The sequence below is a fragment of the Choristoneura fumiferana genome, chromosome 23 (assembly GCF_025370935.1).
Source record: "Choristoneura fumiferana chromosome 23, NRCan_CFum_1, whole genome shotgun sequence".
Lineage (NCBI taxonomy): Eukaryota > Metazoa > Arthropoda > Insecta > Lepidoptera > Tortricidae > Choristoneura > Choristoneura fumiferana.
Window position 1 is genome coordinate 4,033,166 of NC_133494.1, and position 23,576 is coordinate 4,056,741.

At 37.2% G+C, this 23,576-nt stretch overlaps 2 protein-coding genes and 1 long non-coding RNA gene across 6 annotated transcripts; 2 read left to right on the plus strand and 1 right to left on the minus strand.

Annotated features, from left to right (window-relative positions):
• Positions 1 to 43: 43 nt before the first annotated feature.
• LOC141441356 (uncharacterized) lies at positions 44 to 11,023 on the plus strand. 2 transcript variants are annotated; one of them, XM_074106073.1, is made up of 6 exons: positions 44 to 335; positions 1,744 to 2,156; positions 4,590 to 4,941; positions 6,566 to 6,831; positions 7,284 to 7,476; positions 9,953 to 11,023. In XM_074106073.1, coding segments are annotated over exons 1-6 (1,521 nt in total). In that variant the 5' UTR covers positions 44 to 333; the 3' UTR covers positions 10,248 to 11,023. The 2 variants fall into 2 exon arrangements, with proteins under 2 accessions (XP_073962174.1, XP_073962173.1); XM_074106072.1 differs by having other exon boundaries at positions 3,969 to 4,941; positions 9,953 to 11,021.
• Positions 11,024 to 12,507: 1,484 nt separating this feature from the next.
• LOC141441331 (uncharacterized) lies at positions 12,508 to 14,009 on the plus strand. The gene is made up of 2 exons (XR_012452790.1): positions 12,508 to 12,598; positions 12,782 to 14,009. It is a non-coding gene; the product is annotated as an uncharacterized lncRNA (long non-coding RNA).
• Positions 14,010 to 14,350: 341 nt separating this feature from the next.
• eEF5 (eukaryotic translation elongation factor 5) lies at positions 14,351 to 23,003 on the minus strand. 3 transcript variants are annotated; one of them, XM_074106028.1, is made up of 4 exons: positions 22,896 to 23,003; positions 20,399 to 20,645; positions 17,945 to 18,146; positions 14,351 to 15,325 (listed from the first exon to the last, which is right to left on the minus strand). In XM_074106028.1, the coding sequence occupies exons 2-4, from the start codon at positions 20,605 to 20,607 to the stop codon at positions 15,254 to 15,256; spliced, it is 483 nt and encodes a 160-aa protein (XP_073962129.1). In that variant the 5' UTR covers positions 20,608 to 20,645; positions 22,896 to 23,003; the 3' UTR covers positions 14,351 to 15,253. The 3 variants fall into 3 exon arrangements, with proteins under 3 accessions (XP_073962129.1, XP_073962130.1, XP_073962131.1); XM_074106029.1 differs by having other exon boundaries at positions 22,830 to 22,935; XM_074106030.1 differs by lacking the exon at positions 22,896 to 23,003 and adding an exon at positions 22,616 to 22,707.
• Positions 23,004 to 23,576: the final 573 nt, after the last annotated feature.

Here is a 23,576-nt window from a genome sequence, read left to right on the forward strand (position 1 = left end):
GTACTTTAAATAAAAAAAAAACGAATTGTCAAAAAACTGACGTCAAAATGTCAAAGCAAGTTGTCAGTCGGCAAGGCAAGTGAGCTTTCGAACGAATTCTTGCTTTGCTGAAAGTGTTTCGTTTTTAGTTATTACTAATCAATTGGATGATTTCCTGGAGTTTTGCTATACTTATACTCATAGATTTTGCATTTATTGGGAGATGAAGTCAATTTTATCGCCCGTTTTATAAGATATATAATTATAATAATAACATTTTTCATCGATTGTCGTCTTATTTCATAGTCTGATTATAAATGACCAGTTATCTGAACGGAAGTCCCAGCACCAATAATGTAAGTAGTTCTGAGTAAGCCAATGAGCAATTTCAAGTTATTGACTTGTTTTTATATTTACGGCAACAGATTTAAAGTCCTTGGAAAACACCTTAAATTTCTAAACAAACACCTTATACACCTGTGAACCAATTCAATAGTATGTGTGAAAACACCTTATACACCTGTGAAGTGTGAACCAATTCAATAGTAGGTATGTGTGAAGTTTCTGGTCTACACTAAATTTGTGTCCAGCAGTGGGACGTACACAGGCCAGATGCATTCCTTGTATCAAAATATTGCCAAGTGTTTAGACAACCTGACTACGAAGCTTGATGTCCCGGGTTTGATCCCCGGCCAGGGCAGATATTTGTATAAACAATGCAAATGTTTGTTCTTGGGTCTTGGAAGCATTTAATATTTAAGTATGTATTATCTATGTACGCATCAGAACGAAAGGCAAAGAAAGAGACCCAATAATGTTTAGACCATAAATATGATTATGGTGCCTGGCTTATGGAAATTTAGCATCTTTTTGTGGTAGTCAAAAAAATAAAACATTATTTTATAACCTGTATTATTTATTTACAATCTTATCAATAACAACTAATAAAATGACAGAAATGTTAGCTGATAATGTTATTGAAAATACAAACTGAAATATAGATGCACAGAAAAAACAGAAAAATAAGACCATCAGATGGGACCATCAGTGGTGTAGCGGTATAGCACGCGGTACGGATTACCGAGGACCTGGGTTCGATTCCCAGTGATGGTCTTATTTTTCTGTTTTTTCTGTGCATCTATATTTCAGTTTGTATTTTCAATTTCGGTTTTACGGGATGACCGTAAAAGTAAAAATTTGGAATTGAAATAAAAAATACAATAAGATTCCAAAAAACCAATCTTGATAATGTTATGCCTAAAATGCGTCCTGCACCTAAAATGCGTCCTGCACGTCTACAACCCGGTAATGTGGATTGGTTTTGATTAGTTTGTTTATGTTAATAAACTGTGTCCTACTGTTTCTACAGAGGAGAGAATCTTTAACCGACTGCAAATAATAAGGACCTAGTTATGTTGAGATTGAGCAAATAAAAAAAGCAACTGAAAGTTAATAAAAAGTATGTTATTACAACATACTCCACTTTACCATCAACCAGCTATGAGCTTTGCCTTTCGTTCTGTTACACACTGTATATGTATGTTTATCTGTTGCCTAGTATCCATAATACAAGCTTTTCTTGCTTTGGGACTAGGTCAATTGGTGTTAGTTGACCCATTATATTTATTTAGGTATTTATATTTACAATGGCAAAAGTCGGCAGAACCCGCTAGACATTGGCAAAATTGTGCTCCAATGGACAGACATACTTTTTTTTTTTAAACTAAAGTAAGTATTTACTGATAATCTTTTATTTATGAACAGGGCATCGAGTATCAACACTATTGACCTAGATGTTGACACAATTGATGTATCTGAATATCCTGTGCCTCATTATGGAGATAAACCTAGAGCTGATGCTTATGATAAGACCCTCTGCCAGGATAACAAGGATTTCACCAATTTTCTGAACAGATGCCTCATGTTAGAACAAAGTTTTGAAATGGAAAAGATCATAGGAAAGATTCTGCTACCTGCATATGTCTGTGCCGATGATGAATATAAAAAGTCTGAAAAATTCACTAAAGTTATCAAGAAAGCCTTGCAAAGACTTATAGATGAGCCTCGGAAAAAGTACAGTCATATAAGTGATATCACAGATACACTGAAATTTCATGTTAAAAAACTACCAAAGAAAAGAGTAGATTTTGTCACCTTGTCAACTAATTCTGTATTAGGTGAATATTTGTATTGTACAGTCAACTACAAAGATATAGATATGGCCAAAGTTACAAAAATATTGCTACTCATGTACAAAAGTGACACAAATAATAATAACTTTTTATCAAATAATTAAACTGCCGAAAAAACTGCCAGAAGGAGAGATAGAAACTCATAAGGTAGTCAACTATAGGTCCACTCCTGCTGGCAAGTGCTGGCTGAGGCACCTTTTTAAAACTGGTAAAGTTTTTATTTTATAATTTTTTCCCACCCTTAGACTAGGATTTTTTTCGATATTTATATAGGACTAGCTTCAAGGTATTATCGGATTGGGCCTGTCCAATAAAAAAAGAATTATCAAAATCAAAGAAGTAATGCGTGGTCATAGATTATAATCAGTAAGTGAACAGTCAATCATCCCTTGTTTTCCTACTCTTAGGGTTGGATTTTTTTTCCAAATTTATATGAGAACAACTTCAGGGTAGGTATTCCCTTTCCAATAAAAAAAGAATTATCAAAATCGGACTAACCCTGTAAAAAGTTGTGTGGTCATACATAAAAAAACGCATAAATTGCATTTTTGTTTTGTGTTGCTTTTGTATGTTAAGTCCCATCAGCCAAATAAGTGGTCTAAGTTTCAAGTTGACAGGCACCTCTAATGGCATTATTGTTTTATGACATGCAAATGATTATCAACTTTAGGGTGGTGGTAGATCACATATTAGGCTGATGGTACCTATGTAAGCAGTGATGTATACACAAACACAATTTTATTGTTAAGTCGATATTTGTGTATTACTTAAGTAAATATTTTTGTAACTTTGGCCATATCAATCTTTTTGTACTTGACTGTATTATAATAATGCCATGCTAAGCTAAGCGCAAAAGCAGTATTTCAGTAAAAGTCAGTTTTGAGAAAATTAAAGATTTGTAAGGTGATTTCAGTTAAAACTGAGATAGGAACAATGTTTTAAGGTGCTTTTTCTTATGTTTTAAATTAGATATTGCTATTTGGCTTAGTCATTAGTCCATTGGATGAATAATTTCTTGAGTTAATATCTAATGCCATAAAAATCAACTTTAGATTTTTTTTGAGATACTGCTTTTGCGCCTAGCATCTTAGCGCCATGTTGTAAATCTTTTAAGTCACCTTTTAATTCAGGTTCAAAAATACTTGTTAAATTTCTAATAGCTTCATTAGCTTTCTGTCTGTTACTTTGACCTTTGCCCTCACGACATATCTACTGGTCAAATATAATTTTCATATGAACAAATCTGTGTATTTTATGAATTAGATACTTATTAGCTTTTTACTTGTTTTCCTTTTGAGTATATCAAGCACACAACTATTGTTATTAATTTAATTATACTTCGTTTTTTTGGCATTAGAAAAAGGGTAAACAATCTTGACGAGTTTTTTCACTGAAAAACGCTTTAAAAAACTATTATACCAAAAGAACGTAAATGATCATTATGTCCTTGCTAATTGTTACATATTTACTGTGACTTATTTTTCAAAATTGTTTATCAATAAATAGGTAGAGAGTTTGCAGCTGGTAGCACCTTGTGTAAGGTCCGCCCGGATTACTACCACCATCTTGCTCGCTAATCCTGCCGTGAAGCAGCTGTGCTTGAACCGTTGTTTTTCGGCGTGGAGAGTAAGACAGCCGGTGAAATTACTGGCACTTGAGGTATCCCATCTTAGGTTGGCAACGCATAGATCTGCTCTGCAATCCCCCTGGTCCATATGAAGATCGCTTACCTTCTTTCTAATGCAAAAAAAACAAGTATTTAATGTACCTAAGTACTCAATTACCTATCAACTACAGGTAAAACAAATAGAAAGAACAGAAAAATAATTCTTGATAGTCAAAATGCAAAGAAATCCAAGAAGCCGAAACTTGATGTTATTGCAGTGGAGAGTGAAGATGATGATGATTTAATTCCTGTCGATGATACAGAGAGTAATACAGTTGGCGATGATTTGATGGTTGTTGATGATACAGGAAAGGTAACAGTTAAAAATGACTTAATCACTGTTGGGGATTCAGCAAAGAAAATATATGATGATAATTTGGTAGCTGCACATGACATAGCAAAGAAATTATTTGGTGAAGTTGCTGGTTATAGTAAAGTAAATAACATGGAAGTCGATTGTGGTTTGATTGACGTCGACCAAAATACTAATGAGACAAAAGTAGTTAATAAAGTAGCAACAATTAAACCAAAGAAAACAAATAATAGTGACACTAAAATTAAAAACAAAAAAGACAAATTAAAATTGAAAAAGTCAAAATATAAGCCTGCTATTACTTTTGAGTCAGATGATGAGAGTTATAAAAAAATACTAGTCAAAATGAAAGATAACAATTCAAAAGATAATGCTGCTCCAAACGGAACGTTACAAATTGAAAATATAAGTAATAACAATATGCCTATTGAAATTCTAGATAGTCAAAATATTAATCTACAAGAGGAAATGCAGTTCTACAACAATGAAAGGAATACTGTAGTAAATGTTGATACTAACAAATTTGAACATAATAAAGATACACATCATGATAAAGAAAATTTAGACAAAAATGAGAATTTGTGTGATTCCAATAATAAGCTTTTAGTACCACGAATGGAAATTATACTTGAAGAAGAAAAAACACCAAAAAAATTAGATGATACTAAAAGATTTGAAAGAATAAAGGGGATTGAGACTGAAATACTAAAATATAAAAAGAAGATTGCTGATCTTGAGTTGGCTGAAGTTACCGAGGATTCGTCCGTATCGGCATACATTCGATGCGACAGGTAAGTTTCATTTGAGCTTTTACACAATTATAGAAAGTATCTGCAAATTTTGTACCTACCTTTTGAAAAGGTATAGGTAAAGGGTGGTATTCTGTGCCTTGTTCTTTAAGTTAGTAATTATTTTTATACTAAGGGGCTGTTTCACCATCCATTGATTAGCGTTAACCGACGGTTAAATGTGATGCCGCCTCCGTCTATTCTAACAAAACAAATAGAGACGGCATCACACCTAACCGCCAGTTAACGCTAATCAATGGATGGTGAAACAGCCCCTAAAGCTGGCAAACTTGCATGTGTGATGTGGGTCACCTGACGGTAGTAGTGATCTACGCCGCCCATGGACGGACACCTACAGCACCATTGAGACTGCTAGTATCTTGCCGTGCCTACCTTAACCGGATTATTGTATTTTTAACCGACTTCAAAAAAAGGAGGAGGTTATATTAGTATAGATACAATAGCACAGCAAGTTGTTCAATCCCCTATGTGCACGAATTGTAACAGGGTCGAGGACTTAGCACATTTTTTGGTGGTGTGTATTGACTAAGGATAGCCGTGAGAGGTATTTGATTAATTTGGGCCTGTTTAATGGTGCAGTGAATATTATTTTGAGTTGTCCGGTATCGGAAGATGCAGTACGAATTTACAGGTTCATCAAGCACTCCTTTGCAGCCAGATAATCTGGACATCGCAATAGAAGTGATTGATGAATGTGGCCATCGAGTCTTCCAATGAGGCTGGCATAGTCTAGTCACACAGGTGCAGGTGCCTTGGAAATAAAATAGCGTAATGAAAGCTGAACGTAAGCATAACGTGCAGTGCAAGTAGAACGTAGTCTATTTGCCGAAAGTTGGTGAGTAGAGTAAGATCGACTTTCCTTGTCTGTTTCTGTTCATGGCTAAAATTAATAAAAATGATAAAAATATGCTCACCCGCCACTTTACAAATAGCTACATGGATGCCACAAATGTGTATTCATGCAGCTCCTCCGCCTCTACAAGCATAACATTGTGAATCCCGGAATTTCAATTCGGCTGCAAGGTTTAAGCGAGTGAAGCCGCAGGTAAAGGTTATTAATAATTAGCCTATAGTAACTATAATCATCATCATGGCAGCTATAGGTAGGACGTCCACCGTTGGACATAGGCCTCCCCCAAAGACCGCCATTTAACCAGGCTTTAACCAGGTCATCCGTCGATCTCCTTGCTCCTTGGTGGATATCCTACGCTGCGTTTGCCGATCAATGCTACAGCCGAGGAAACTGAATCACGTATCAGGGTAGAACCTACCTACTTAAAATAAATTCGCTGTTTTCATGCCAGCATGACATAAAGTGGAGTTTAAACTTGCGAGAAAAATCGTGCAAGTTGCATTACATTGCGGCACTCGATTGACCACTACAAACTCGTTGGCTTTACGGCCTCGCAATGTAATGCAACTTGCACGATTTTTCTTGCAAGTCTAAGCTGCTTTAGAAAGCTCTTTCGCAATTTCAAAAAAGTACTTTGTTAACTAGTAACTACTCTTAAAAGTCTTAAAACTTGGACTTGTCATCAAATTATGTCCGCGGCTTTGTCGAGATAAATATCAGTGGTATTTGTTAATAATTTGATTTTGTTTTCAGATTACAAGCGCACATAGTGAAACTGTACAAGGAGTTATGTAGCTTGAATGACGCAGAGCCTGTGAAAGGCCGCAAAGTCCGACTGAAGCATGTAGCCGAGGGCCTACCCCAGGGTCCAGTGTTGAGGCTAGAGAAGTTCCTTAACAAGCAAGCGGACGAGGATGGAGTGGCTCCGTTCCCGGACTATGCTGATGTTGTCAGATGCGTTGAGAAGTCCAATTTGAAAGATGGCCTGGGTTGGAGTAAGGCGAAAGTTCATAAAGAAGGTTGGTGGTCAATTATACTAATACTGTATGAGTGAAAGTTTGGGAGTATGTTTGTTACTCTTTGACCCTGAACCTGAAACATAAGTAAAAATTATCTCGAGACAATTCACAGCAATTGATAGACAAACAAAGTAAGCAAAGCTTTTGTTATGAGGTACTAGGCAACGGGCATCATCATCATCATCATTTAGCCTAGCTCTTGTCGGTGGAGTAATCGCCATTCTGCACGCCCCTGCCAATGCTTTGAGCTCAAAGCTTCAGGCAATGGGCAAATGTACTTTAATACATTAAACATCCAAGACTGTTTTTCAAACATGATATCTGCCCGACTAGAATCGAACCTCGAAACTTTGGTTTACGCCACTAGTTTCTTAGATAAATTGATTTTATATGATCTGTTAAATGTTCCTATCAAGTTAACAGAAGTAAAAAAAAACTTATTCTGTTTCCAGCACAAGCGCTCTTCGAGTACTGCGGGCGGGCGCTACAGAAGCGTCGGCAGCGGAGGGAGTGGAAAGACTTGCGTTCCCAGCTGTCCCGTGAGGAGTTCGAAGCCGACCCGGCGGCCAGTGACCCCGAGCTGGCCGCCAAACTGGAGCTGAACCGTCAGCTCGCTTTGAAGAAGGAGGCTGAGGTCTTGGAGAAGTAAGTTATACCTGTGCTAGCACCATAAGCTCGTTGAAGTGGCAATGGGCAGGCCATATAACAGAGAGATGGCTTTTGGGGCGACAAGTACTTCAATCGAGACCGGAGATCGGCAAACGCAGCGTAGGATGTTCAACAACATTCACCATCTCTTTCTTCCCTCATTCTATACGAAAGGAATGGGAAGGTTCTATATTCTAAGGGAAAGAAATGGTGAAAACGATGGTGATTCCGAGTGCGCTAGACAATAAGGTCTCTGGTTAAAACCGCGGGTTCACGGTGGATACAGGCGGCTTCTATTCTAATGAGGGCTATCGTGCATGAATTCGCCGCTAGAGGCGCTAGTGTAGCGAGAGGTCTCCGAAATGTCAAATGTTACTGTTTTGGGTAAGCTAGTGCTATTGTTTTGGGTTTATTTATAATTAGAATAATTTTGTGAATATTTTGCAATACCTGAAATTAATTATGGCAAATATGCGTTACGGAGCAATGAAAATCTGTGTGATGTGACAGTTTTGTTTTTCGGAAACCTTTGTGCTCCTTTTTTTTCGAACAAAACGGGGCTATGCAACACTATGGCATGCTCGATAATTTTATGGTACGGTTTTAAGGTATTAAATATGATTTAAATGTAAATTTTGTTTTCACGCCCGTAATACTATACTTCAGGCAGAAGTCTGCAGTGGCACCAACTGGTGAGCGCGAAAACGGTAGCCCTCATTGATGCAACTGGAGGTTTATGTGGGAGGCTTTGTCCAACAACGGACGTGCTTCGGCTGTTTTGATATGATGAACACCATAAAGTAGCAATAGGGTAGATGATACCATGAAATAATAATTCCATGACGCGACTCGAGTAACAAAAAAAATATCGATAAGAATAACCGTCCAAGTAAGAATACACACAAACCCACACATGACAATGTTAGTCTATCTAACGTCTGGTAGCGTGGTGAACGGTTATTGCGCTAAGGATGAACTCTGGTTGTGTTTGAAACGCTTAGTGTAGTGTGGTGGTGGTGATAGTTGGGTTTGTGTGTGTTTTTACAGTGCGGAGGAGGAGCTGCATGGTATCGTAAGGTCGCGGGTAAGCAAATCAATTGATTGATTCATTAATATGGGCCTCCGCAAAGTAAAGCCTGATTCAATCAACTTTCCAGCAGTTGGGCGAATATTCGAGCATTTTGACCGTTCGGGTAAACGTCGTTCATTAGCATATCACGTTTAGAGCTTCACTTTAGGGCAAATAATCGCGGAGATACCGCATCGTGCTCGCCGCGTTCCCGCTTCGCCGAGAAACCGCCGGCAAAAACGCTAGTGTGCACAACAGAAAGACAAGTCCCAAGAATTTCAATCACGCTAAATTTAGCATGGGTATTGTTTTAGACTTTAGTTTTCATAAAAATGTAACCCTGAGCATCACCTCTTTAAATAAGCCTAGACACTAATATATAACGAACAAAAAAGCCGCATAAACGCTAAATATTCGCCCAGTTACTGACAAATGTTTACAACTGTTTTAAGATATATATAGTCGTTCCAAACGTTTATTTAACTTTTGACAGATCAAGCACGTGAAGTTTTACATTAATTTTTGGTCGGTTGTGATTATATTTTATATCAAAATCATTTAAAAATAATAAATGCATTAATATGCCTTTAGGGATTAACAAGTTAAAACAACTAAAATAGGCACTGTAATACTTTTTTTTTAATTATACCTACCACGGGTGTCTCGTTGTGAGTGACAACAAACTGGCGTCGCTGCCGCGTCCAGTTTTGCCGCTTCAAAATTGACAAAATTACTAAATTACCGTCGGAAGTGATAAACATATTAACTTAACATAAATGGTTTATTTTTAATATGTAAGATAAAGTAACTTAAACACCTGTGAATGTTTATAAAACAATGCAAAATGTTGAGCAAAAATAAAATAGGAATGTGTTAAATCGATTAAAACTTCTTCATGAATAAAATCGATTGTTAAAATAAATCGAATCAGTAACGCATCAGGGCATCACTATTTTCATTAGTACTCGAGCTGTCAAAAGTTAAATAAACGATTGGAACAATTATAATGGTATATCATAGTCTTGAAAATACGGTATTTGACAACTCCTGAATTTGCCATGTCTTATATATTATTATAAAAATATAGATAAACAGACAGTGTTTAGTGATTTATCGGTTGAAAATTGGATTTATAGTGACTTTTGAAAAATCTATATACCTCGCTCTCTCTCAAACGCTTTTCTCTATGCAGCAAGTATGGCGCTACTTGCGTGTGACGTCACATGCAAGTAAGTCTTTCTCTGTCTAATCTTGAATTTTAAACCTTTATAACTTTGTTATTTGTAAAGATAGCTTAAAAATTCTTTCTCTATTCGATAACAGGTATTGTAGTTTTAATTTATAAAACATATGTATAAAAAATAGTCAAATACCGTTATTATCTTATAATTCCAACATTTTCAGATTCAGTCGAATGGAAGCTACATCTGATAAAGTTAGTGTGCAACATAATGACAATAAGACCCAAAACCGAGATTCTGATTCTTCAAGTAATGATAAACTAGAACAAGTTGAGCTGGAGAACCCATATATAAAGCCTGAAAGTGGACCCAAATACCAAATTAAAGAAGACATAGGTGAACCGGTTATTCGTATAAAGGAAGAGCCTTATGAAGTTCCTGTATACTTTGCACTGGATCATAGTATAGCGATTGAAATATCAGATTCCGATAGTTCCGAGGATTCCTGTGTTGAGTGACGACTGATGAAACATCGGTGCTAAATAGCTGGTTCTTGTTTATGGATGGTTTTAACGCATGTCAGGATTTCGAACTTCCGCCAAGTGCCTCAATATTATACATATATTGTAAAACCCAATATTCGGTGTCATTTTCGGCTTGGACACCTCGCGCATTAGACGGCCAGTTGGCCGTTGCGGCTAAGTGCGCGACTATCATATTTTTTCTTTAATTTTATTGATCTCTGTTAAATTATCTACTGCCCAAGCTGACGATCGCATTCACCGTCTTTTTCTTCGCTCACCTTATACCGTCTGATAGAAAGAAGTGGTTAAAACAATCGTGATTCTAAGTGCGTTAAACAATAAATTCATTGGTCGTGCTCGTAGCCGTCTAGAGTGGGAGGTGCTGTAAATTTCATCCCATTTATTTCGTATTTCGTCCCACTTAGCACGGGCTTTCTAATATCATTAATCATTACGTTAATAGAATATTCATGTTATATTAAATTTATTATAGAATATATTTTTTATTACTATGAAACCTTTTTTTTATTCCTTTACCTTTCTTTTATGATCAATTTTTTGATCTTTCGGCTTGTCACTCACGGGATCATAACCAAGAAGACTCGCAAGTTGAAAACTAGCTCATTATCAATATCATATCAGGACGTCCACTGTTTGACATAGGCCTCCCCATAAAAACTAGCTGCAGTGCGACAAATATCTTAATAACCGTGGCAAAAAACGGAACTAGCCGCTTTTTACAGTTTGCCGTTATGTCGGTGCTAGAACTTTCGTTCGTATTAAAATTTGTGTATAAATATAACCTATGATTGGTTTTTTTTGGAGTCTATTTTCGATAAATATAACCAACAAAAAGTTGGAATACCCCCGACTTTGTCAATTCGAAGTTCAATATCTCAAAAACGGCTGAACCGATTTTGAAGAAAAATGTCTAAGAACCATCGGTAGAAAACCTGATATCAAATGAAAAAAACCGCATTCAAATCGATCCACCCGTTTAAGAGCTACGGTGCCACAGACACATACGGGCAAACGTCGCAGACGTTCCACGTTCATGAAGATTTTGTCGCACTGTACTGTACAACTTAGCCAGAGATGATTGAGCTCCGCTGAAATATCCTTAAACTTTGGATTGCTTCACTTTCAAATATTTACTTACCATCGTGAGACGTTTTGTAACCATCTTGGGAGACCCGTTTGCTCATGTAATAAATTTTGCAGATTTACTAGTTCCAACTTTAATTTTGTATCTTATTTTGGAAATTTTTGATGTTTGAACGTACATCGAATAGGCACTAAACCTCTATTGAACCGACACACATTCCGTATTTGTCGATCAGGAATGAATGACTTGAGAATTCAAACCCAATGATGAGGATTTGAATTATCCGGTCATGGATTATTGTCGTTCATTTCGGGATCACAGATACTGGGTCATCTATGGGTCGTACACAACCGTGTCCGAGTGTCTGTTCAATACAAATTTAGTACCAGTTTGTTACTGTTTTTATAAATAATAAATTTGGAAGACAACTGATGCTCAATTCAAGTGGCAGTACCTAATTACCTACCCATTTAAGGGCCACTGCACTTCAAAATTAGTTTTAAGCCCAAATTACACCGCGACCGGAATGGACGCCGTACCGACTCAATTTAATGTAGATACATCGATACGATCGGCTGCATGAAAGTACTTACACAGAGCCTCTTTGAAGTTGGTCGATGTAAGTTAAACCACAGAATAAGTAAGTTAAACTAAGTCCGCTCAGTTCGCAGTGGAAACCGTGCTTTAGAGCTATGAAGATCAAAGACTGCTTGCTACTACAAAATGTACTGCACTCGTAATACAAAACCACTCGCGTCCATGGGGTCTGCCTCGTCGTTGCTTGCACCAACGAAACAACCGATTAATGATATGTTGGTAATTAATTATACTCTCCGTGGAGTAGAACTTAGTACCACCTACTTACAGAATTTAAAAGGGGATTAAAATAATAAAAACTTAAAACTAATAGAAATCAACAAAACAATGAATGAGAACTCACGGTCATTCGTTTTGTACAGATTTAATTCGACAGACTGTTAAATACTTATAACTGCATTTACATTTAGTTATTGGCCGTTGCAATGTAATTCGGTAGGTACTCTTTGCACATAAGACAAATCGTGACCAGTCAAAAGTTTGAATCGCTACGTGGATTATTGATATTTTCCTAACCAGCCGTGAAGTTCCAATCTTACGTATATACAGGACTGACTCTCTTTACCGTCACAAGTTATTGACCGGACCTTCGCCCCATTATAAAAAATATTTAAGATTCCTAAATAAAATTCGCACATTTAAGGTAAACGTCCACTTGTCGGTATCGTACGCATCGGACGCAACGGATCGTAGTATTCTTTGTATAGAAACTCATATAAGTGCGTCCACCTGTCCGCATCGTAAGCATCGCACATTTCTATACAAAGCAACAAATCCGATACGTCCGAAGCGTACGATGCGGATAAGTGGACGCCTACCTTTCAAGTGACGTCGCATATTCTGATGCCTTCTCTTAATCACAAGGTCTCCGCCTTAAAACTATCTGCTGGTGCCTTGACACAGCTCTGGTAGCAATATGCTTTATTTAATAGTATAGTACTATATTTAGTACCCGTTTCAAGATTGACGCAGGTTCAGCGAATGTTAAGAACATGCTACGTAGGTAAGGTTTACAAGCTACACATAAAACTGAGCTCAAGATAGTTCAGAATTAGATTAGTGTTCGTATTTTAAGCGTTTTACGACCTGTGTTATGTCAATATTTATGTATTAGCTTGTTTTACAGAGAACAAAAATACCTATTATGTACAGACCGTGTGTGCAAGAGAAAATATATTCCTAGATAAATTACCCTCCTAAGCCCTCGCGTACTTTATAAAGGACCAATTAACACTAATAATAACGGCCGAATGTACTTTATAAAGTACAAATTGTTCTTTGAATAAAGAATTCTAAGAATTTTGACATAATATCTAAAATAACAAAGCAGGTCAACCACGTCTAGGTCTTAAGCACTATGTGTGTTAAGAAATGTCAGGACTCAGGAGGTTAATGTGCACCAATTATTATTTTCTAAATCGGCACAAAAAGATCCTCACATTTAATGCGTATTTATTCTAAAATATTAGTACAAAAGAGAAAGTTATGTATCCAGGCTTCGGGGAGGACCACGCATGGCTCGCGACAGAAAGAAGTTTGTATGGACTTAAGTGTTTTATTTTACACCTCCCGATGTCTTTACAAATACCAAAGGGCTTTATAAAATAAAAACCTGATTAAAAGCTGCAAGTATAAAAACTTCACCAACAATAACGATTATGCACTTTCGAAAGTAATGTACAGTAATCAGAGAACACAATCAGTTTACCCGTTGTAACAGCCTAAATGTTAACTCTACAACTTGCGATGTACGAATTTAGTTGAATGCATAAAAAAATATCTCTCCTATAGGGCCTTACCTTACATTAATTTCGTATATCATATCATCTATGACAATTTGATGTTGAATAAATAGTCCACTGACTCGAGTGCATGGTATTCTATCTAGTCCTCGAAGGCATCTCCCATGCCAATAAGAATTTAAATTAATACGAATTTTAGGCAAACGCAACCCACTCAGTAATGTGTAACAAATCATGTGTTCAAATATGCAAATAAAGAGAGCAAGGAAAGGCCGATGAGTACAATACTATCAATATTGTTCTACTCCTTATATTAAACAAAAAATACTTCTTCTACAAAAATGCATTTCAGTCTTGACTGATCGGATCTCGCGCTTAGCGATGCCGCATTCACGAGTACTGTTGCAGAGGAAACGAAGCGGCGGAGTGCGGGCGCTGAGCAGGGCAGTTGCGCGGCATCGCGCAGCCGCGGCCGACAGTCCTCGTCGTTTAGCACAAGAGGGTTCATTGCAAAGGAGCCAGGAGCCGCGTCAGTACAAGCTTCGTCAGCGTATATTTATTTGAACAGATGGCAAGTGTTACACATGAAGGGATATAACGTCGCCGAGACCACGCCGGCCCGGCGGCGACCGCTCAAAGAATCACACACCTCATTCAAGAATTTCCTTTATTTCTATTTTTTTTATTATTTTTCTTGATTTTTATGTATCAATTAATTTAGCATTAAAATATGGTAATAACTTCGAGTTTGCGTCCATCTTTTCGTCAGGTTATAAATCACTATAAAACATTTAATATCCCACCTCATGGAATTTTAATTTCATCACCGAATGTCGATCCACAAACTGTCGGCGGTTCGCGGAGCAACGTAACGTTCAAAGACGAAGCGAAAAGAGAACAAACAAAACAAAACAAACTAGAAGTTGACGGAGCGCGGCGCGGGGGCAGGCAAGCCGCTCCGGCTGGCGAGCCAAGCGTCGCAATAAATAATGTCGCGCGGCGCCATCGCCGCTGCCAACTGACCGCATGCATCGCGCGCACCCTAGACGTTATGCTCAGTCAACCAACCTTCCCTCTGCCGAGACACAGCCCGCCGCGCCGACATACAATACGCAAGGAATCGTCGTCGAACGCTTTGTCCGCAAGCGATCTCTCGGAAGAGGGACTAGAGGCCCTTTTACGACTTCCAAATTACTACAATACCCCTAGATTCGAATCCTTAAAACAAGTGGACCGCATTTTACGTCTAACGCATGTGCAGCGTGATCATTGCTATCAGTGAGGGCGAGACCTCGGAAAGGCGCCAGCGGTGGAGCCGAGAGTGCGCACCCCGAAACAGAGTGAAGGATCAACCTTCCTTCGCCTTTGAATGTTATAAAGGCAGGCAAACGCTCCCAGACCCACCGCCGACGCTATGGTGTGCACGATCCGCGCCTCGCTACTATATTTAACGTTAAATTATACATAATATTATGTTTTACATTTATGTAAGAGTTGTGTTTGATTGTAAAAAAATTATACGCTTGTTATATCCCTATAAATGTTGAGTTGGTTGTTTATTTGTCGAGAGCTGTGTTTGCCTTCACCGCGATCACACACTCCTCGCCGCAAGACTTCAGCACGGTACACTGGAACAAATAACAGGTCATGTTAGGAATGTCATTTTAACCTTCCGCATTCAGTTTCAATATACTTTGAGATGTTTAGACACAATCATTCTTTAAATTGAAGGACGCAATTGAAAAATATGTTAACTTCTACATCAGAAACTCTACACATATTAGGAATTGTTAATAAATAATATTCTCCAAACTTTTGCATAACCAAAGATGTCTTGTACACATTTAACCACAAAATTTCCCGTCATAAAAAAACCGGCCAAGAGCGTGTCGGACACGTCCGAAATAGGGTTCCGTAACCATTACGAAAAAATTAAGTAATATTTTTCTAAGGATTTCGTATTTTATACGGAATCTTCCAAGTTTAGGTATATTTTATACCTCAGGCATACTTAGCCGTTATAGTTTTCCTTGTAAATTTGATATACTTACTACCATCCTGAATTTTTTCACCAACCGGTTTAGATTTTAGAGTGGGGGGGGGGGGAATACTCGATTTTAATGATTCGAGCAAGTGGGTCTCCTGATGGTAAGAGATCACCACCGCCCATAAACATCTGCAACACCAGGAGTATTGCAGATGCGTTACCAACCTAGAGGCCTAAGATGGGATACCTTAAGTGCCAGTAATTTCACCGGCACCAGCAGTAATTTGCACTTTAAAGTGGAATATTTTGCAAATAAATCACTGAATCGAAAAATCGTTTTAGCAACCCCCTATAGTTTTAAAAGACCTATCCAACGATACCCCACATTACAAGGTTAGACGAGAAAAAAAAATCACCCCCACTACATCTATGGAGGTAAAAATTAGGTAACATTTTTTTATTTTATTTATTATTGCACCATTTTGTCGGCATAGTTTACATATATATTCATGTAAAATTACAGCTTTCTAGCATTGATAGTCCCTGAGCAAAGCCGCGGACGGATAGACAGACTGACATGGCGAAACTATGAGGGTTCTGTTTTTGCCATTTTGGCTCCGGAACCCTAAAAACGAGGCATGACAACTATTAACTTATTATTCTTCATAAAAAAGAATAATTATGTAGAAACAACTGTATTTTTATTTTACGGACAACCTTGAGCTTAGTTTATCGTATTAAATCATATATTTTTAACCTAACCTAACCCAAAGGATTATCTGCTAAATTACAAGAACTCAATCATTCAATATCACTTTCGCTAAGTTGATAATGTTTGAAGTGTCATGATAAAACTTGATGATATGACATCACATCACTTGTGCAGGATGAATTGCAGGTGAAATTTATTTACATCATAGAAGATAAGTGTCAATGAAAAACATAGTTGGAATAAATGTATTCTTAGCCCGAAATCCATATAGATAGTGAGAACACTATCTCAGGTAAACGGCAGAAGTTGATGTTCGAGTAAATTTAGCACCAACACACCACAGAAGCATATCAGAGACTCTATACTCGTGGAGAACCCTTTCATTTCATTTGGAAAACTTAAGTCAAAGGCCCACTTCAATTTTAGAAATGATTGTCACACACAATTCTTGGGGGGCTCTACTCTGAAATTCGAATCGTACCGTCCCGCTTTCTCTCGTACAGTCAGCAACAAAGATATGAATACAGCCAAAGCGCCAAAAATATGTTTTTACCTGACTTTATTGCCTGAACATTAAGATCGTGTATACATATTTTTGGCACTTTGGCTGTATTCATATTTTTGTTGCTGACAACTAAACACTATTAAAGTGAATGGGGCTATGTTCAAATTTTTTACTTCATATTGCGTAATTACTATCATCTTCAACAGCTGTTGAATACAAGAATGTATTCTTGTAATCTTATTGTATTTGTGTGTCTTCCGTATTACTGAATAAAGGTCTTCTTTATTTCTTTCTTTTTCACGTTTCAACAAATCTGGTAAACAAGTATGCTATGTGCTGCTTTTGCGAGAGTTCTAAACTAGTTACTAGTAAGCATTGATGTGCGGACTCAGCTCGAAAAACTTTAATGTAGCGCAAACTTGGCGTAATCATTTGCAGATGTCACGTGCAAATTAGGAATATCTAGTTTTAGTCTTCTAAGTATATAACACATTTCTGCTTCTAATGTAATAATTGTCTTTGAACAACATCAGGTGACCCTGTTGCTTGTTTGCAGTGGTCGCACAGTACCTTAATTTAATGTGGGCATGATAGATTTTATGAAATTGTGATAGTGCACTTGGTATTTTTAATAGAGTGTAAGAATAAAAGGATAAACTTTCGAGACGCGATTCTTCTGAGACCGCAGCTCCTGAGTCTCTCAAGTCTTCCTTTTGCATGCACCTCCAAAAAATATTTTTTGGTAAAAATTTCATTTTTAATACATGCTTCTTTGCTGACTGTACCTTTTGTCGACTTTGCTTGCATTGTCACCCAAACCACATTTTGTATACCAAATTTCAAGTCGATGCCATTAACCATTGAAGAGTTCCATTCTGCGGGGCGACCCTGGCCAGACTACCAGATTATTGTATTGTCACGCGATTTACATAAGTATGCCAAATTTCAAATCAATCAGACTACTTGCAAGATTTGACTACAGATGAAAACGGGACAGGACAGCTGGAACTAAATAAAAGCTTGTAAAATAGTCGATTCCTCACCAGCAGTTCTTTGCCGCTGTCGAAATCAGAGCGCAGCTGGGTGCCGAGGTCGCCGTCCGGTATCTTGAGGTCCTCGCGAAGGTCGCCGTTGTCAGCCATAAGGGTCAGGTAGCCGTCGTCAGAGATGTCGGTCAGCTGGTAGTCCTCGCGTTTCACGTGAGGCACGTCCATGTTGTGGGTGGAGGGGCAGATATCCTCGTATCTGGTGGAGATTGTTTATTATAAGTTTGAAGACTTGTAGAATTATAAGCTTATTCTATTTCTATGAAGGTGGTGAGAAAGTGGTTGCCAAATACAGCCTTAGGTTTGTTTTGTACCTTCATTGTGCAAAAATATCTGACACGTCCTACTGGCCGTAATAGTCGTATCAGACATTTATGCACGCTTTTTTGTGTCGGATATTGGTGACTGTTATAGCAACTCAAATCAAAAGCTACTTTTTAATAACATGATTTTAAAACAAAAGAGTACTTTTACGGTAATCCTAAAAAGCATCGACTTTTCGGCATCACTATTGTGCTATTGACAATCTAATAGGGATAATAAAGCTCAAAGTTCAAAATTAATGTATCCCTGTACGGTGATCCCTCAACACAGTGGTGCAGTGAGACGCATAGTCGGGACTGGTGTATGGTGTTCGAGTACCCTCAGCACGGGAGCAGTATGAACTGCACCCGCGACTCTATGGGCTCGCATAGCAAACTAATAATAAAGTTCAGAGTTCAAGAGTAGAGTGGAGTTGGAAACTATGTTAATTTTAGACAAATTGAAATACAAATGGTATACCTAAGATTAAGTTAAGTTTTTATTACACAATAGGCTTGCTATTGCTAATAAAAGCAAATAATAGTATAGAATATTATTAATGTCACGGATAATGAAATAAAGCATGGACAATATCCATAATTAGATGCAGAAATGAATTGTTTTATAAAACATAATACTATAATCATTCACTCATAGGATTTTGATAGAAAGAGGTCTGCTGTAGACGATTTAGCAAATATCAAAGAAAACTATTTAGGATTCAACCTGGTATCTAATATCCTTGCAGATATCAAAGACACAGGCGTTAACACGTTCGGCCCCGGCAACAATCCACTAAGCTCTTACGCTATGCCTATGCATATCCCACAACAGTCACTTATATGCCAGTGAGACGTATACGTGTCACAGACATAATACATTCCGGTACCAGTGGGCAGTGACACAATGTCTGTGACTTTTTAGTTCTTACTTCCAACCCAGCGACTCGCATGTTGTGTCAAAATAATTTGTACCATTTAAAGGCTACTTATAGCATAAGGGCTTAGCGGAACGTTGCCGGAGTCGAATGCAATCCAATAAAGCTTAGTGACTAAGCTCTTACGCTAGGCATAGCGTATATCCCTCAGCAGTCACAAATACGTGTCACTGGCATAGGAGTAAGAACACACATTGTGTCACTGGGGCCGAATGTGTTAAGGTAATGTTATGGAAATTATCTAATGAAATTGATTTCTCGCAACTATGTATTGAATGTAATTGATAAAGGGCCTCTTGGCTGTCCTTCAATGCTTGGTTGAATGCCTCTTGTAATATATTCTTGCATGATCACACAGTGACGTCATTCTGAGACCCCTCAGTTATGTTATGCTCCATTTTACAGCTACAACTATCTTTCAGAATATAACGTAAGTTTAATATGGGAGATACTTAAGATGCTTTTTTATATCTATGCAAAATTGAGAGACAACCTAACCCATGTTTGTGCTAAAATAGTGATCAACAAAATTTATTGATTGCTGATAAATTAATAATACCTAAATTAAATTTTAATCAAGTTCCAATTATCACTATGGAACCCCTGACCTTTTCTAAAGAGATATATTTTTTAAAACAACAAAAATAGATTATATTAATTACACCAAAATTATACTTAAATACATGAAGCTGCATTTTATTTCTATCATGTCACATAGGTAGCTAATAGTCTCATAGATAGGTTCAAGGTAGTCATGAGATCAATTTATTTTAAATTAAATTACGGAAATAATAATAATAAGACTGCAAAAAAGACGATGGCACTACAAAACCAAAATTATAATAGCACTCCTTATAAACAACTTTAATCCTTCTATGCAGGAAGTAAAAAAAATCTTGCTGAATCGTCTTGAATTCTAATTTTACAGAAAAAAAGACTATAGCCTTAAATTTTGCATGCCATGACTAAACACACAAAAGTTTGACTTTCTGTTGGTAAATGTTATGTATAATTAATTACCAATATGATATTGACTAATAATATCACTAGATGGCACTATTGACAAGAGGTCTATTTGATGTTAGTCTTGCTTGAGATTAGACTTTTCCCAAATGCTACAAAAATGTAAAAAGGACTTCAAAATACGAAATCTTATCTTCTGCAATATTTCATTAGTTAGAAACACAGCACTAAATGAGAAATAAACTTACTTTTTGCCGTTGAAAATATCAATGCCAACCAAATGGACTTTGGCATGACCGTGCTTGCCAGTCTTAGAGGTGGACATCTCAACAATCTTGCAGGGGCGACCTTTGAGCATGACGAAACCGTTCTTGCGCAGAGCCGAACATTGCATGGGGAAGGTGGCAGAAGCCCCGGAGTCCCCGGTCTCGAAGTGTGTGTCCTCGATGTCACCCATTTTGTGGTGTTAGAGTATTAACTACGGTCTGGAGTGATCTGTGAAATGCAAAGATTTGTACTTTAATAAAGTCCAGCCACAGAAACCACATAAAATTTTTCTTAAAACCTATAGTAACATGGAGTGATGAAATGAGTTCTTTTGAAAGCACACTTTAGGGTGTGAAAAAAAGACTTGGTCAGACCAAGGTTCATCAAACACCAATCTTCAAGGTATTGCATTCAAACTGGACATGATCCCTCTAACCAATAGTACCTTGGCAGTACTGCAATGCGTGAGCGTGACTCACACATATGACGAAAAAGCAGAGGTTGTTGACCTAAGTCAATGAACCTTTTAGGTCTAGACAAGTACAAATTTGCAAACCAATTAAAGTGAAAGTCCAAAAGTAGCTTAATTAGTTTGACAAATCAATATGCCCAAATGTTGCCATATTCAAGCAGTGCTGTTCTTATTGAGGCCATAAAAGCAGAATTATTACTGGGTACCACTACCAGTGGATCCATGTACTTTTTTCAAGGACAATTTTTCATATTATGTCACTTTAAATCTGCATTGGTGCTGTACAAATTGTAAAAAAAAGTCAGAAAATAAATCACTAACTTTGAGCAAAATCTACCTTTTTTATGTACAGTACTACAAGAATGGGCTAATCTGCAAACTCATAGAAAACATCTCATTATGACATTATTTTAAAAACATTTTCACTTTTTGTATAAAATCAATAATGCAGAAAAAAAAAATTCCTCACGTCTGGCAACTTTTTTATCTGGTCAACTAGTTCCACTAATTGTGAGGCTTCTAGTGGTTAAATGTATCCCTGTACGGTGATCCCTCAGCACAGTGGTGCAGTGAGACGCATAGTCGGGACTGGTGTATGATGTTCGAGTACCCTCAGCACGGGAGCAGTATGAACCGCACCCGCGACTCTATGGGCTCGCAATCTTAATAGGTGTCTGCATAAGGCAACTGGAGAATATTCTGCATGCCTTCTAGATACCAAAACCCTATTGATGAAGAACATGTGCATGACTGGATTTCTTAGCTTTGTTCTGTTTGTTTTACAAAATTTGTTCATCATACAGAATAAATTCCAATTCCTAGGAAGATGATTCAAAGATAACATTAGATTGTCATACAGGTAAAATGAATCATAGATCAAAATGAAATATCTAGTTGATCTACATAGCAAAGAAAATTCATCACCAAGATTTCATTGTAGTTTTTGCACTAACATAACTAGCCCACCTAAGACAAAAACCATGGGACTGAATTCCAAGTGATTCACATAGCTCATCCTACATTTTTTCTGAAATTAAGGATTTTAATAGCCATTTAAAGAATGAAACCAGATCAAAACAAGACAACAATAGATGTGCCAAAATATGCCATGTGGTAACTAACTACACAAAGTTCTGTCAATGAACTATCATTAACACCAAATGCATAAGAGGATCAATAAAGCAAGCAGGTAAGTACGAAAATTAATAAGTTATGAGCGCGTATTCTCAGGGAAATCACCACTAATATGTAGAAATGTATAACACACCATATGTTTAGCTGATAATAGTCACTGCTGTGGACGAATGACATGTCGAAAAATATCACCTATGGATGCAAATATCAGATGTTATAGTATCCTGAAGGATAATAAGGGAACACCAACACGAATTTGTCAAGTCATACACAACAAATACCTAACCTATACGTGTAAGAGCTGCCTCAGATTTTCACGGTATGGCAAAATTTGACGACTTAACCCCACCTAGCGCAAGGCAAAGTAAACCTTTGTACGCTTTATTGAATCAAGATAAAATGTACGAGAAAGTAATGACTTAGAATCCAAAAATATGCAAAATTTTAGATAAAGAACAATAAAATCAGGCCTGAACTGGCGTGGTGAGAACAAGAGCCCAGCCGTGTGGTCTCTCGAACATGTGGCGAGCAGCGAAAGGACATCTTGAGCATGTCTTCGACAAAATGCACTTGGATTTTATGAATCACACACCTTTTTAAATAAACTACACAAGGATTTCAATCACATAAATGTTGCAAAAAGAACGTGCGAGTTCAATCACACTGAATGAAAGAGATAACGAAAAAAATAGCGTTTGACAAACGTGCCGGCGCCGCGGTGCTAACATTTTCCTTATTTACACAAGAACCACACCATAAATTCGCCCTATCACCGTGAAAAAATCTTCTTCATGTAACATACTTACAAAAATAGTAATCACAACGATTTTTAAAGGAATCACGATAAAACTAAGATATTTATCGACACTCACATGTGACCGACGGGTTCTTCAACCGAAAGGTCAATTTGCGCCTGCGTAGCACCTACAACACTCACTTCCTGTAGCGGGGTTCACAAAATGTCAGCAACGCCACCTTATTTTGGCGGTAATTACAATATGTTTAATTATTTGTCAAAATAAATCACATACTGATACTAAACTATATGCTAATAATTCTTTTAGTATTTAATTAGTCACATTTTTTTTAATTCGTTTATTATTTATGCATTGATATTTTATAAGAGTATGCAAACGATTCACTGCTTTACCCTAACAGCTTTAGTACTAAACGTGATCAAGAGATGGCAGTCCAAAGCGAGTAGATTGTTTTTCATTGTCAAGTTCAAAAACAAATAAAATTATGTTTTGTGTTATATAAAATTTATAATAGCGAAAAAAAGAGATGAAATTTTAATACATCTATGATAGTTTGCAAACATCATTTATTATACTCGTCATTATTCCAGTATTCTTTCAATACTACCGCTAGATGGCGTTAGTAGTTCGAATTATATAAAGCGTCTGCCACATAATCGCACAATCCGTCAAAATGAAAATATTGAGTCAGCATCATGTCAGCATCATTGAGTATTTCGACGGTTCCTTGGCGTTACAGCGTGGCAAGCAGGGCTTGTTAACGTTACCAAATTCACATTATAAGTAACGTTAAAA

Bases quoted from the DNA above. Each gene is read 5' to 3' on its own strand.
- LOC141441356 (XM_074106072.1), top strand. The intron at 2,157-3,968 runs GTGAATATTTGT...TATCAACTACAG, and splicing joins GTCAACTAATTCTGTATTAG to GTAAAACAAATAGAAAGAAC. The intron at 4,942-6,565 runs GTAAGTTTCATT...TTTTGTTTTCAG, and splicing joins GCATACATTCGATGCGACAG to ATTACAAGCGCACATAGTGA.
- eEF5 (XM_074106028.1), bottom strand. From the start codon at position 20,607: ATGGGTGACATCGAGGACACACACTTCGAGACCGGGGACTCCGGGGCT. The intron at 18,147-20,398 runs GTAAGTTTATTT...AATCTCCACCAG, and splicing joins GATATTTTCAACGGCAAAAA to ATACGAGGATATCTGCCCCT. The intron at 15,326-17,944 runs GTGAGGAATCGA...TATTTGTTCCAG, and splicing joins ACAGCGGCAAAGAACTGCTG to TGTACCGTGCTGAAGTCTTG.